Source organism: Oncorhynchus keta, chromosome 29, assembly GCF_023373465.1.
Source record: "Oncorhynchus keta strain PuntledgeMale-10-30-2019 chromosome 29, Oket_V2, whole genome shotgun sequence".
Lineage (NCBI taxonomy): Eukaryota > Metazoa > Chordata > Actinopteri > Salmoniformes > Salmonidae > Oncorhynchus > Oncorhynchus keta.
The window spans coordinates 141,928-157,500 of NC_068449.1; the positions used below are offsets into that span (position 1 = coordinate 141,928).

General features: G+C 47.8%; 1 protein-coding gene across 7 annotated transcripts in view; it reads right to left on the bottom strand.

The window, feature by feature from the left end:
* smoc1 (SPARC related modular calcium binding 1) overlaps window positions 1-15,573 on the bottom strand; it is a 200,807-nt gene that overhangs the window by 122,280 nt on the left and 62,954 nt on the right. For all 7 annotated transcript variants that reach the window (XM_052485395.1, XM_052485397.1, XM_052485398.1 and 4 more), the window contains exons 2-3: window positions 2,003-2,168; window positions 1,783-1,866 (exon numbers count right to left, since the gene is read on the bottom strand). In XM_052485395.1, the coding sequence (XP_052341355.1) occupies window positions 1,783-1,866; window positions 2,003-2,168 (250 nt within the window). The remainder of the gene's footprint in view (window positions 1-1,782; window positions 1,867-2,002; window positions 2,169-15,573) is intronic.

Genomic DNA, 15,573 nt, shown 5'->3' on the forward strand with positions numbered 1-15,573 from the left:
CATATGATCTGTGACCCTACATGGTGCAGACCATATGATCTGTGACCCATACATGGTGCAGACCATATGATCTGTGACCCATACATGGTGCAGACCATATCTTGTGAGTCATTAGACCATATGATCTGGTGACCCATACATGGTGCAGACCACATCTTGGAGACATTAGACCATATGATCTGTGACCCATACATGGTGCAGACCACATGATTGGGACCCATACATGGTGCAGACCATATGATCTGTGACCCCTACATGGTGCAGACCATATGATCTGTGACCCATACATGGTGCAGACCATATGATCTGTGACCCCTACATGGTGCAGACCATATGATCTGTGACCCATACATGGTGCAGACCATATGATCTGTGACCCATACATGGTGCAGACCATATGATCTGTGACCCATACATGGTGCACACCATATGATCTGTGACCCATACATGGTGCAGACCACATCTTGGAGTCATTAGACCATATGATCTGTGACCCATACATGGTGCAGACCACATCTTGGGAGTCATTAGACCATATGATCTGTGACCCATACATGGTGCAGACCATATGATCTGTGACCCATACATGGTGCAGACCACATCTTGGGAGTCATTAGACCATATGATCTGTGACCCATACATGGTGCAGACCATATGATCTGTGACCCATACATGGTGCAGACCATATGATCTGTGACCCATACATGGTGCAGACCATATGATCTGTGACCCATACATGGTGCAGACCATATGATCTGTGACCCATACATGGTGCAGACCATATGATCTGTGACCCATACATGGTGCAGACCATATGATCTGTGACCCATACATGGTGCAGACCATATGATCTGTGACCCATACATGGTGCAGACCACATCTTGGCCTCATTATACTCCCTATTGTGCGCTCTAAAATATGGAATATATCTCAGGATATTTTCAACATTTTAACAACATTTTAAATATATATGTTGATGGTCCAGGGACCACCAAACCGGCAACCCGGGAACCCCAATCATACGTTAGCTGTCTATCAGGTGAATGATAATGGCAAGAAGAATTAATCAACATTTTAAAATGAATAGATTTGGTACATAGTTTTTCATTATTTCAGCCCCACATTAGGATTGGAAAAGGGCTCTGTTACTTTAGAAGACGAGGTAGCAGAGTGGGTTCTGTTACTTTGGAAGAAATATAACATTTATACATGTAAAAGGTCATGAACCAATCACAGCCCTCCCGTAGGATTTCAGATTCAGCAAAGAACCAGCAGTTCACGTGGACCTGGCCTGGGCTTGAGTTCAACAGCTCTGTCCGCGTTGTGGATGTGACTGAAATGGCACCCTATCCCCTATATAGTGCACTACTTTAGACCAGAACCCTATTCCCTATATAGTGCACTACTTCAGACCAGAACCCTATTCCCTATATAGTACACTACTATAGACCAGAACCCTATTCCCTATATAGTGCACTACTTTAGACCAGAGCCCTATTCCCTATATAGTGCACTACTTTAGACCAGAGCCCTATTCCCTATATAGTGCACTACTTTAGACCAGAGCCCTATTCCCTATATAGTGCACTACTTTAGACCAGAGCCCTATTCCCTATATAGTGCACTACTTTAGATCAGAGCCCTATTCCCTATATAGTGCACTACTTTAGACCAGTGCCCCCAAAGACAGAAATATTACTACAGACAGACAGACAGACAGACAGACAGACAGACAGACAGACAGACAGACAGACAGGCAGGCAGGCAGGCAGGCAGACAGACCTTCCAGTTCCAGGTTCTTCCCCTCTGAGACTGATGTTGGAGCAGGAACTACTGGAAGCTGGTCAATCCTCACCGAGTTTTTACCTGAAACACCAAAGACCAGCCACAATGTGTGTGTGTGTGTGCGCGCGTGTGTGTGTGCTTGTGTGCGTGTGCTTGTGTGTGTGTGCGTGTGTATAGCGCTCCTACACAATGTATGTACGGTGGGTCTCAGCCTCACCTCGACATCGTCCGCGGTGTGCCAGCGTCAGAGAACGGTCCTTGCAGCGCGCCCTCTGCAGGTCACAGCCGGTATCGTAGCTCCGTCCATCAGAGCCACACACCGGCTTGCCCTGTGTCCTTGAACAGATGATTCCACAGTGGGTCTCCCTGTCTCCTATCAGCCACTGTCGGGGAAACGCCACAGAATTACAACCAGTAGAATGGGCTGGACATCCACATTCATGTCAATGATGCCATAGTGGGTAGACTTGTCTGGCAACCATTTTGAGTCTGTGCCATAGAGAATGATAGATGACTCTAGTGGCTAAAAGGACATGTTAGTATGGTCAGAACGATTCAGGGCTTCCACCCATTTGAATGAAGTCAACTGGGTGAGAGTTCGAACTTCATTGGCTGATACCTCCTGGTGACCCTGTTGGAGTCATGTCCAACCGGGTCATCGGGGGGGATCTGCCAATCATGAATAAAGAAAAATGTACTACTTCAAAATGGAGATAGCCTCAATGGAGCTGCCCATGCTGTCACAGCCTGTATAATGGCGCAGATACAAAGACAAGTCCTCTATTTATCTCTACTGTCTGTCTCCATGGAGGCAAAGCAGGAAGTTCAGTATTCAGTCTGCCTTTCATTAACATTCAAATCAACTGACTTTCAATTTTAATGAGAAACAGCACTGTCACAGCCAGCACAGTTAGGCCTGGAGAACACAGCCAGCACAGTTAGGCCTGGAGAACACAGCCAGCACAGTTAGGCCTGGAGAACACAGCCAGCACAGTTAGGCCTGGAGAACAAAGCCAGCACAGTTAGGCCTGGAGAACACAGCCAACACAGTTAGGACTGGAGAACACAGCCAGCACAGTTAGGCCTGGAGAACACAGCCAGCACAGTTAGGCCTGGAGAACACAGTCAGTACAGTTAGGCCTGGAGAACACAGCCAGTTAGGCCTGGAGTACACAGCCAGTTAGGCCTGGAGAACACAGCCAGCACAGTTAGGCCTGGAGAACACAGCCAGCACAGTTAGGCCTGGAGAACACAGCCAGCACAGTTAGGCCTGGAGAACACAGCCAACACAGTTAGGACTGGAGAACACAGCCAACACAGTTAGGCCTGGAGAACACAGCCAGCACAGTTAGGCCTGGAGAACACAGTCAGTACAGTTAGGCCTGGAGAACACAGCCAGTTAGGCCTGGAACAACACAGCCAGTTAGGCCTGGAACAACACTGCCAGTTAGGCCTGGAGAACACAGCCAACACAGTTAGGCCTGGAGAACACAGCCAGCACAGTTAGGCCTGGAGAACACAGTCAGTACAGTTAGGCCTGGAGAACACAGCCAGCACAGTTAGGCCTGGAGAACACAGCCAGCACAGTTAGGCCTGGAGAACACAGTCAGTACAGTTAGGCCTGGAGAACACAGCCAGTTAGGCCTGGAACAACACAGCCAGTTAGGCCTGGAACAACACAGCCAGCACAGTTAGGCCTGGAGAACACAGCCAGCACAGTTAGGCCTGGAGAACACAGCCAACACAGTTAGGCCTGGAGAACACAGCCAACACAGTTAGGACTGGAGAACACAGCCAGCACAGTTAGACCTGGAGAACACAGCCAGCACAGTTAGGCCTGGAGAACACAGCCAGCACAGTTAGACCTGGAGAACACAGTCAGTACAGTTAGGCCTGGAGAACACAGCCAGTTAGGCCTGGAACAACACAGCCAGTTAGGCCTGTAACAACACAGCCATTTAGGCCCGGAACAACACAGCCAGTTAGGCCTGGAACAACACAGCCAGTTAGGCCTGGAACAACACAGCCAGTTAGGCCTGGAACAACACAGCCAGTTAGGCCTGGAACAACACAGGCCTGTAACAACACAGCCAGTTAGGCCCGGAACATCACAGCCAGTTAGGCCCTGGAACAACACAGCCAGTTAGGCCCGGAACAACACAGCCAGTTAGGCCTGGAACAACACAGCCAGTTAGGCCCGGAACATCACAGCCAGTTAGGCCTGGAACAAAACAGCCAACACAGTTAGGCCTGGAACAACACAGCCAGTTAGGCCTGGAACAACACAGGCCTGGAACAACACAGCCAGTTAGGCCTGGAACAACACAGCCAACACAGTTAGGCCTGGAACAACACAGCCAGTTAGGCCTGGAACAACACAGCCAGTTAGGCCTGGAACAACACCGCCAACACAGTCAGGCCTGGAACAACACAGGCCTGGAACAACACAGCCAGTTAGGCCCGGAACAACACAGCCAGTTAGGCCCGGAACAACACAGCCAGTTAGGCCCAGAACATCACAGCCAGTTAGGCCCGGAACAACACAGCCAGTTAGGCCTGGAACAACACAGCCAGTTAGGCATGGAACAACACAGCCAGTTAGGCCTGGAAGAACACAGGCCTGTAACAACACAGCCAGTTAGGCCTGGAACAACACAGCCAGTTAGGCCTGGAACAACACAGCCAACACAGTTAGGCCTGTAACAACACAGGCCTGGAACAACACAGCCAGTTAGGCCCGGAACAACACAGCCAGTTAGGCATGGACAACACAGCCAACACAGTTAGGCCTGGAACAACACAGCCAGTTAGGCCTTTAACAACACAGCCAGTTCGGCCTGGAACAACACAGGCCTGGAACATCACAGCCAGTTAGGCCCGGAACAACACAGCCAGTTAGGCCCGGAACAACACAGCCAGTTAGGCCCGGAACAACACAGCCAGTTAGGCCTGGAACAACACAGCCAGTTAGGCCCGGAACAACACAGCCAGTTAGGCCTGGAACAACACAGCCAGTTAGGCCTGGAACAACACAGCCAGTTAGGCCCGGAACATCACAGCCAGTTAGGCCTGGAACAACACAGCCAGTTAGGCCTGGAACATCACAGCCAGTTAGGCCCGGAACAACACAGCCAGTTAGGCCTGGAACAACACAGCCAGTTAGGCCTGGAACAACACAGCCAGTTAGACCTGGAACAACACAGCCAGTTAGGCCCGGAGAACACAGCCAAGGCAACACAGCAGACCATCTCCCTCTGTTAGGGGGGCACTGTGTTAGGGATAGACCATCTCCCTCTGTTAGGGTGGCACTGTGTTATGTATAGACCATCTCCCTCTGTTAGGGTGGCACTGTGTTATGTATAGACCATCTCCCTCTGTTAGGGTGGCACTGTGTTATGTATAGACCATCTCCCTCTGTTAGGGTGGCACTGTGTTATGTATAGACCATCTCCCTCTGTTAGGGTGGCACTGTGTTGAAATATACCTGCCTGGCAGACACCAGACGCCTAATTGTAATACAGTACAGGCTGTGTATACATCATGTATCCAAAATGACACCCTATTTCCTACATAGGGCCCTGGTCAAATGTAGTGCACTTTATAGGGAATAGGGTGCTGTTTGGGACAAACCCAATGTTTTAAATCAGGAAGGCTGGAGGAAGCAGACCTGGTAGCATAGGGAAGGCCGGAGGACGATGACCTGGTAGCATAAGGAAGGCCGGAGGACGATGACCTGGTAGCATAAGGAAGACTGGAGGAAGCAGACCTGGTAGCATAGGGAAGGCCGGAGGACGATGACCTGGTAGCATAAGGAAGACTGGAGGAAGCAGACCTGGTAGCATAGGGAAGGCCGGAGGACGATGACCTGGTAGCATAAAGAAGGCTGGAGGAAGCAGACCTGGTAGCATAAGGAAGGCTGGAGGAAGCAGACCTGGTAGCATAAGGAAGGCTGGAGGAAGCAGACCTGGTAGCATAAGGCAGGCTGGAGGAAGCAGACCTGGTAGCATAAGGAAGGCTGGAGGAAGCAGACCTGGTAGCCAAAGGAAGCCCAGACGGAAGCAGACCTGGTAGCATAAGGAAGGCTGGAGGAAGCAGACCTGGTAGCATAGGGAAGGCCGGAGGACGATGACCTGGTAGCATAAGGAAGACTGGAGGAAGCAGACCTGGTAGCATAGGGAAGGCCGGAGGACGATGACCTGGTAGCATAAAGAAGGCTGGAGGAAGCAGACCTGGTAGCATAAGGAAGGCTGGAGGAAGCAGACCTGGTAGCATAAGGAAGGCTGGAGGAAGCAGACCTGGTAGCATAAGGAAGGCTGGAGGAAGCAGACCTGGTAGCATAAGGAAGGCTGGAGGAAGCAGACCTGGTAGCCAAAGGAAGCCCAGACGGAAGCAGACCTGGTAGCATAAGGAAGGCTGGAGGAAGCAGACCTGGTAGCATAAGGAAGTCTGGAGGAAGCAGACCTGGTAGCATAAGGAAGGCTGGAGGAATCAGACCTGGTAGCATAAGGAAGGCTGGAGGAAGCAGACCTGGTAGCATAAGGAAGGCTGGAGGAAGCAGACCTGGTAGCATAAGGAAGGCTGGAGGAAGCAGACCTGGTAGCATAAGGAAGGCTGGAGGAAGCAGACCTGGTAGCATAAGGAAGGCTGGAGGAAGCAGACCTGGTAGCATAAGGAAGGCTGGAGGAAGCAGACCTGGTAGCCAAAGGAAGCCCGGACGGAAGCAGACCTGGTAGCATAAGGAAGGCTGGAGGAAGCAGACCTGGTAGCATAAGCAAGGCTGGAGGAAGCAGACCTGGTAGCATAAGGAAGGCTGGAGGAAGCAGACCTGGTAGCCAAAGGAAACCCGGACGGAAGCAGACCTGGTAGCATAAGGAAGGCTGGAGGACGCAGACCTGGTAGCATAAGGAAGGCTGGAGGAAGCAGACCTCTACTTTTGGCTGAAACTTTAGCGATCTTCAAAGCACCTCAAAATCAATCCAATGGCAAACATTCTGTATAACGGGATCCTTCCTCCCCTCTCCCTCTCCTCTCTTCTTCTCCTCTCTCCTCTCCCCATCTCTCCTCCTCTCCTCCTCTCCCCCTTTCCCTCTCTCCTCCTCTCCTCCTCTCCCCCTCTCTCCTCTTCTCTCCCTCTCCCTCTCCCTCTTTCCTCCACTCCCCCTCTCCCTCTCTCCTCCTCTCCTCCTCTCCCCCTCTCTCCTCTTCTCTCCCTCTCCCTCTTTCCTCCACTCCCCCTCTCTCCCTCTCTCTTCCTCTCCCCTCTCTCCTGTTCTCTCCTGTTCTCCTCTCCTCATCTCCGCTCTCTCCTCCTCTCCCCCCCTCTCCCTCTCTCCCCTCTCTCTTCATCTCTCTTCCTCTCTCCCCCTCTCTCCTGTTCTCATCTCCTCCTCTCTCCTGTTCCACCTCTCCTCATCTCCCCCCTCTCCCCTCTCTCCCCCCTCTCCTCCTCTCTCCTCCTTTCCCCCTCTCCCCTCTCTCCCCCTCTCCTCTTCTCCCCCTCTCCTCCTCTCCCTCTCTCCCCCTCTCCTTCTCTCCCCCTCTCCTCTTCTCCCCCTCTCCCTCTCTCTCCCCTCTCCCTTCTCTCTTCCTCTCCCCATCTCTCCTGTTCCCCTCTCCACCCTCTCCCCTCTCCCATCTCTCCCCTCTCCTCTTCTCCCCCTCTCCTCTCCTCCCCCTCTCCCCTCTCTCCCCCTCTCCTCTTCTCCCCCTCTCCTCCTCTCCCCCTCTCCCCTCTCCTTCTCTCCCCCTCTCCATCTCTCCCCCTCTCTCTCCCCTCTCCCTCTCTCTCCCCCTCTCCCCTCTCTTTCCCTCTCTCCCCTCTACTCTTCTCTTCTTCTCCCCCTCTCCTCCTCTCCCTCTCTCCCCCTCTCCCCTCTCCCCTCTCCCTTCTCTCTTCCTCTCCCCTCTCTCCTCCTCTCTCCTCTTCTCCTCATCACCACTCCACTCCAAGAATCTAACTGGGGTTTCTCTCCTCTTCTCCCCCTCTCCTTCTCTCCCCCTCTCCCCTCTCCCTTCTCTCTTCTCTCTTCCACTCCCCTCTCTCCTCCTCTCTCCTGTTCTCCTCATCTTCACTCCACTCCAGGAATCTAACTGAGGTTTCTCTCCTCTTCTCCCCCTCTCCTTCTCTCCCCCTCTCCCCTCTCCCCTCTCCCTTCTCTCTTCTCTCTTCCTCTCCCATCTCTCCTCCTCTCTCCTGTTCTCCTCATCTTCACTCCACTCCAGGAATCTAACTGAGGTTTCTCTCCTCTTCTCCCCCTCTCCTTCTCTCCCCCTCTCCCCTCTCCCCTCTCCCTTCTCTCTTCTCTCTTCCTCTCCCCATCTCTCCTGTTCTCCTCATCTTCACTCCACTCCAGGAATCTAACTGAGGTTTCTCTCCTCTTCTCCCCCTCTCCTTCTCTCCCCCTCTCCCCTCTCCCTTCTCTCTTCCACTCCCCTCTCTCCACCTCTCTCCTGTTCTCCTCATCTTCACTCCACTCCAGGAATCTAACTGAGGTTTCTCTCCTCTTCTCCCCCTCTCCTTCTCTCCCCCTCTCCCCTCTCCCTTCTCTCTTCTCTCTTCCTCTCCCCTCTCTCCTCCTCTCTCCTGTTCTCCTCATCTTCACTCCAATCCAGGAATCTAACTGAGGTTTCTCTCCTCTTCTCCCCCTCTCCTTCTCTCCCCCTCTCCCCTCTCCCCTCTCCCTTCTCTCTTCTCTCTTCCTCTCCCCTCTCTCCTCCTCTCTCCTGTTCTCCTCATCTTCACTCCACTCCAGGAATCTAACTGAGGTTTCTCTCCTCTTCTCCCCCTCTCCTTCTCTCCCCCTCTCCCCTCTCCCTTCTCTCTTCTCTCTTCCTCTCCCCTCTCTCCTCCTCTCTCCTCATCTCCACTCCACTCCAGGAATCTAACTTGGGTTTCTCTCCTCCCTAAAGTATCTCCCCTTGACAGCCATAATGAACAGAACGACATTGGTCCAGTAGATAAGCTTCCATAATTACCATAGAGTTCAATGAGGAATAGAAGCGTGAAAATTGGCACACTTGTATCATTTTTCACGTTGACCATAAAACTGATATAATGCCATTTCAGCAATTCCCCGGGTTCGGTCTGTAGCGTTCCCTATAGGTCAATGGTGAATTGTATTGACGTTTCGCATCATGGCTTCCACTGTGTTGGATCCACATGGCCCCAACAGCGCTCAGCATGTTGGTATTAGTTTTGGGTTTCAACCAACAACCGTATGGTTTTTGTTTTATCCTTTTATGATCGTAACAATGATGGGAAAAAAAAACATCAGAAATGTATATTTTCACTTTCAAAGTGCTGTATTATAACTATAAAGTTTTCATTTAACACTTTAAAAAAAAAGTGATTTGTTTCCCTGAAGTCTACTGTTTTTAATGGTATATAATGTATATAATAAACTGACTGAACAAAACATTAGGAACACCTGCTCTATATATATTTACATATACTACCATTCAAATGTTTGAGGTCACTTAGAAATGTCCATCTTTTTTAAAGAAAAGCAAATTTTTTTGTCCATGGAAATAACATCTGATTGTTTAATGGAATATCTACATAGGAGTACAGAGGCCCATTATCAGCAACCATCACTCCTGTGTTCCAATGGCACGTTGTGTTAGCTAATCCAAGTTCAACATTTTAAAGGGCTAATTGATCATTAGAAAACTAATTTGCAACTATGTTAGCACAGCTGAAAACTGTTGTTCTGATTAACTTAGGGATCAGTGTCCCGTCAACGGGACAGTTGTAAATCACGCAGCGCCTTGTGTCACCATAAGATTCTAGAGAAACAACAAATGTTGGTACATATAAGTGTCTTATATCGGCTGAAAGCTTAAATTCTTGTTAATGTACTGTCCAATTTCTAGTAGTTATTAATGAGAAAAAATAACATTGAGGAGAGCCCCAAACAACAAAACACTTATTGGTTTGAATAAATTCCCCTCTGAAGGTGAAATGTGTACTTACATTCTGAAATCTTGCTCTGATTTATAATCCAAAGGGTCCCAGAGATAACATGAAGTGTCCTTGCGTTAGATAAAATCATTTTTCATATCCTAAAAAGGTCCATGTAGCATGCACGATCGATTTGGTATTTCCACTCGTTCAATTAAATGAACAAAGAAAGGAATCTGTGAAAAATCTCACCCTAAACTTTGTTTCAACCAGTCAAATTGTGCTCGTATTTATTCCTCAGCGATCCTAGAACGTAACCAGACTTCACTACATCATTAGGTGTGTAGTATATCCTATAGGACACCGTATCAGAGATCCTAGAACGTAACCAGACTTCACTACATCATTAGGGGTGTAGTATATCCTATAGGACACCATATCAGAGATCCTAGAACGTAACCAGACTTCACTACATCATTAGGGGTGTAGTATATCCTATAGGACACCATATCAGAGATCCTACAACGTAACCCGACTTCACTACATCATTAGGGGTGTAGTATATCCTATAGGACACCATATCAGAGACTTCAGACTTCACTACATCATTAGGGGTGTAGTATATCCTATAGGACACCATATCAGAGATCCTAGAACGTAACCAGACTTCACTACATCATTAGGGGTGTAGTATATCCTATAGGACACCGTATCAGAGATCCTAGAACGTAACCAGACTTCACTACATCATTAGGGGTGTAGTATATCCTATAGGACACCGTATCAGAGATCCTAGAACGTAACCAGACTTCACTACATCATTAGGGACTTCACTACATCATTAGGGGTGTAGTATATCCTATAGGACACCTATAGGACACCGTATCAGAGATCCTAGAACGTAACCAGACTTCACTACATCATTAGGGGTGTAGTATATCCTATAGGACACCGTATCAGAGATCCTAGAACGTAACCAGACTTCACTACATCATTAGGGGTGTAGTATAGGACACCATATCAGAGATCCTAGACGTAACCGACTTCACTACATCATTAGGGGTGTAGTATCCTATAGGACACCATATCAGAGATCCTAGAACGTAACCCGACTTCACTACATCATTAGGGGTGTAGTATATCCTATAGGACAGTATCAGAGATCCTATAACCCGACTTCACACATCATTAGGGGTGTAGTATAGGACACCATATCAGAGATCCTAGAACGTAACCAGACTTCACTACATCATTAGGGGTGTAGTATATCCTATAGGACACCATATCAGAGATCCTAGACAATCAGAGATCCTAGAACCCGACTTCACTACATCATTAGGGGTGTAGTATATCCTATAGGACGCCAGAAGGGGTCCTTCTGTAGCTCAGTTGGTAGAGCATGGCGCTTGTAACGCCAGGGTAGTGGGTTCGATTCCCGGGACCACCCATACGTAGAATGTATGCACACATGACTGTAAGTCGCTTTGGATAAAAGCGTCTGCTAAATGGCATATATTATTATTATTATTATTATATATTATATTTGGTCAGAGAGCGATGCCTTCATGGCACGCCGATGACGTGGGTGGTTTTCACTTGAACGTTTCTAACTTTGTCAAATAAGCACCAATCGGGGTCAACCAAAGCTAGCTAGATAGCCAATGAGCTGGGATTTACGGGAGTATCCGGAAACACTGTATCTGTCGTAAAATGTATCTACTAACCTTGTAAGACAGCATGCCTTTTCATTTTGGACAAAAATTTATGAAGTTATGAAAACTGGTTGTTTTGCAAATGCTGATCTTATAATATGTCTACTAATACTGGAAAAGCTGAATCAAAGTCCATGTATACAGATTTTACGATATTCTTACAGAAAAATGTTATATGAATGCAAATGCCCAAACGTGACTTCACACTAAATGTCATATAGTTTGCTCATACTTCCAAGTTATCTGTCTGAGTCCTTGCACATACACTGCAGCCATCTTGTGGACCCCATCGGAATTACAACCGTGAGTGATGGCTAGAACTGGCACCTTTCTGCTGCATTTCGAAGATGGTGGTGTAAAATAAACGGTTGCTTTTTTCTTTATTTCCTTCTACCAGATCTATTATGTTATATTCTCCTACATTCAATTCACATTTCCACAAACTTCAAAGTGTTTTCTTTCAAATGGTACCAATACTATGCATATCCTTGCTTCAGGGCCTGAGCTACAGGCAGTTAGATTTGGGTATGTCATTTAGGCGAAAAACATTTTTAAAAGGGGGCTATCCCTATAAAACTGGTCTTCTTTAGATTTGTTGAGTAACTGGAGCATCAGCATTTGTGGGTTCGATTAGACTCAAAATGGCCAGAAACAAAGTACTTTCTTCAAAAACTCATCAGTCTATTCTTGTTCTTAAAAATGAAGGCTATTCCATGTGAGAAATTGCCAAGAAACTGAAGATCTCCTACAACACTGTGTACTACTCCCTTCACAGAACAGCGCAAACTGGCTCTAACCAGAAAAGAAAGAGGAAAGGGAGGCCCCAATTAGTCAGTCAACCAGTCAATCAGTTAATCAGTCAACCAGTCAGTCAACCAGTCAGTCAAACAGTCAATCAGTTAATCAGTCAACCAGTCAGTCAACCAGTTAATCAGTCAACCAGTCAGTCAAACAGTCAATCAGTTAATCAGTCAACCAGTCAGTCAACCAGTTAATCAGTCAACCAGTCAGTCAACCAGTCAGTCAATCAGTCAACCAGTTAACCAATCAGTCAACCAGTCAGTCAACCAGACAGTCAACCAGTCAGTCAACCAACCAGTCAACCAGTCAGTCAACCAGTTAACCAATCAGTCAACCAGTCAGTCAACCAGTCAGTCAACCAGTCTGGTCTGATGAATCCAAGATTTGGCCTGAATGCTAAGCATCACGTCTGGAGGAAACCTGGCACCATCCCTACGGTGAAGCATGGTGGTGGCAGCATCATGCTGTGAGGATGTTTTTCAGTGGCAGGGACTGGGAGACTAGTCAGGATCAAGGGAAAAATGAACGGAGCAAAGTACAGAGATCCTTGATGAAAACCTGCTCCAGAGCGCTCAGAACTTCAGACTGTGGGCGAAGGTTCACCTTCCAACAGGACAACGACCCTAAGCACACAGCCAAGACAACACAGGAGTGGCTTCGGGACAAGTCTCTGAATGTCCTTGAGTTGCCCAGCCAGAGCCTGGACTTGAACCCGATCGAACATCTCTGAAGAGACCTGAAAATAGCTGTGCAGCGACGCTCCTCATCCAACCTGACAGAGCTTCAGAGGATCTGCAGAGAAGAACGGAAGAAACTTCCCAAATACAGGTTTACCAAGCTTGTAGCATTGGTTCCAAGATGAAATCCTTGTTTCTATGGTCCACAGGACCTTTCTTATTTCACTGACACCTGCTGCCATCTGCCAGTGTCACCCATCAGCCCAGCGAAGTCCAGATAACACACATAGCAATGACCCCACAGTGAGTCTGATGTACTGCCAGTGCAAAGGAAGAGTATAAAGCCTGGACATACAGTATGCCACATTCAGAAGACAAAGAAGACAAAGTCTACAGTGATGAAAAGACAGAATGTTATCCTTACATATTTAGGAGACAGTGAGAACTCAACTTTCAATGCAATGTCCAAAATAAAGAGCTTTTGATGCCACTGAGGACCTGGAGATGGAGAGCCATAGAGGTCTGGATTAACAGACTGAGAGCCATAGAGGTCTGGATTAACAGACTGAGAGCCATAGATGTCTGGTTTAACAGACTGAGAGCCATAGAGGTCTGGATTAACAGACTGAGAGCCATAGATGTCTGGTTTAACAGACTGAGAGCCATAGAGGTCTGGATTAACAGACTGAGAGCCATAGAGGTCTGGATTAACAGACTGAGAGCCATAGAGGTCTGGATTAACAGACTGAGAGCCATAGAAGTCTGGTTTAACAGACTGAGAGCCATAGAAGTCTGCTTTAACAGATTGACATCATTAGAGGAGGTTTAACAGACTGACAGAGAGACAATGGGGGGAGGGATGGGTGCCTAGTGGTTAGGGTAGCCTAGTGGTTAGGGTAGCCTAGTGGTTAGAGCTTTCGACTAGTAACTAGTAAGGTTGGGGGAGGGATGGGTGCCTAGTGGTTAGGGTATCCTAGTGGTTAGAGCTTTCGACTAGTAACTAGTAAGGTTGGGGGAGGGATGGGTGCCTAGTGGTTAGGGTAGCCTTGTGGTTAGAGCTTTCGACTAGTAACTAGTAAGGTTGGGGGAGGGATGGGTGCCTAGTGGTTAGAGCTTTCGACTAGTAACTAGTAAGGTTGGGGGAGGGATGGGTGCACTAATGTTCCTTAAACACTGACAGATAAACACTTCAACAAATAAACAAACCCTTCCAGGAACCACGGGAACCACGGGAACCACGGGAACCACGGGAACCACACCTCACAATACAATCAGTCAAGGAGAGGATCCTGATTCTGTTAAGTCCCAGACACAATCTCAACTCTGTTAGAGGTTCAATCATCTGTTAAGTCCCAGACACAATCTCAACTCTCTCAGGGGTTCAACCTTCTGATAAGTCCCAGACACAATCTCATCTCTCTCAGGGGTTCAACCTTCTGATAAGTCCCAGACACAATCTCATCTCTCTCAGGGGTTCAACCTTCTGATAAGTCCCAGACACAATCTCAACTCTCTCAGGGGTTCAACCTTCTGATAAGTCCCAGACACAATCTCATCTCTCTCAGGAGTTCAACCTTCTGATAAGTCCCAGACACAATCTCATCTCTCTCAGGGGTTCAACCTTCTGATAAGTCCCAGACACAATCTCATCTCTCTCAGGGGTTCAACCTTCTGATAAGTCCCAGACACAATCTCATCTCTCTCAGGGGTTCAACCTTCTGATAAGTCCCAGACACAATCTCAACTCTCTCAGAGGAATATATACAGTTGAAGTCAGAAGTTTACATACACCTTAGAAAAATACATTTAAACTCCATTTTTCAAAAAATTCCCTGTCTTAGTTCGGTTAGGATCAACACTTCATTTTAAGAATGTGAAATGTCAGAATAATAGTAGAGAGAATGATATAATTCAGCTTTTATTTCTTTCATCACATTCCCAGTGTGTCAGAAGTTTACATACACTCAATTATTATTTTGTAGCATTGCCTTTAAATTGTTTAACTTGGGTCAAACATTTAGCCTTCCACAAGTTTCCCACATGAATTTGGGTGAATTTTGGCCGATTCCCCCTGACAGAGCTGGTGTAACTGAGTAAGGTTGTTGGCCTCCTTGCTCACACACTTTTTCAGTTCTGCCCACACATTTTCTATAGAATTGAGATCAGGGCTTTGTGATGGCCACTCCAATACCTTGACTTTGTCGTCCTTAAGCCATTTTGCCACAACTTTGGAAGTATGCTTGGGGTCATTGTCCATTTGGAAGACCCATTTGTGCCCAAGCTTTAACTTCCTGACTGATGTCTTGAGATGTTGCTTCAATATATCCACATAATTTTGCCTCCTCATGGTGCCATCTATTTTGTTTAGTGTGCCAGTCCCTCCTGCAGCAAAGCACCCCCACAACATGATGCTTCATGGTTGGGATGGTGTTCTTCAGCTTGCAAGCATACCCCTTTTCCTCCAAACATAACGATGGTCATTATGGCCAAACAATTATATTTTTGTTTCATCAGACTAGAGGACATTTCTCCAAAAAGTATGATCTTTGTCCCCATGTGCAGTTGCAAACCGTAGTCTGGCTTTTTTACGGTGGTTTTGGAGCAGTGGCTTCTTCCATGCTGAGCGGCCTTTCAGGTTATGTCGATAAAGGACTCGTTTTACTGTGGATATAGATACTTTTGTACCTGTTTCCTCCAG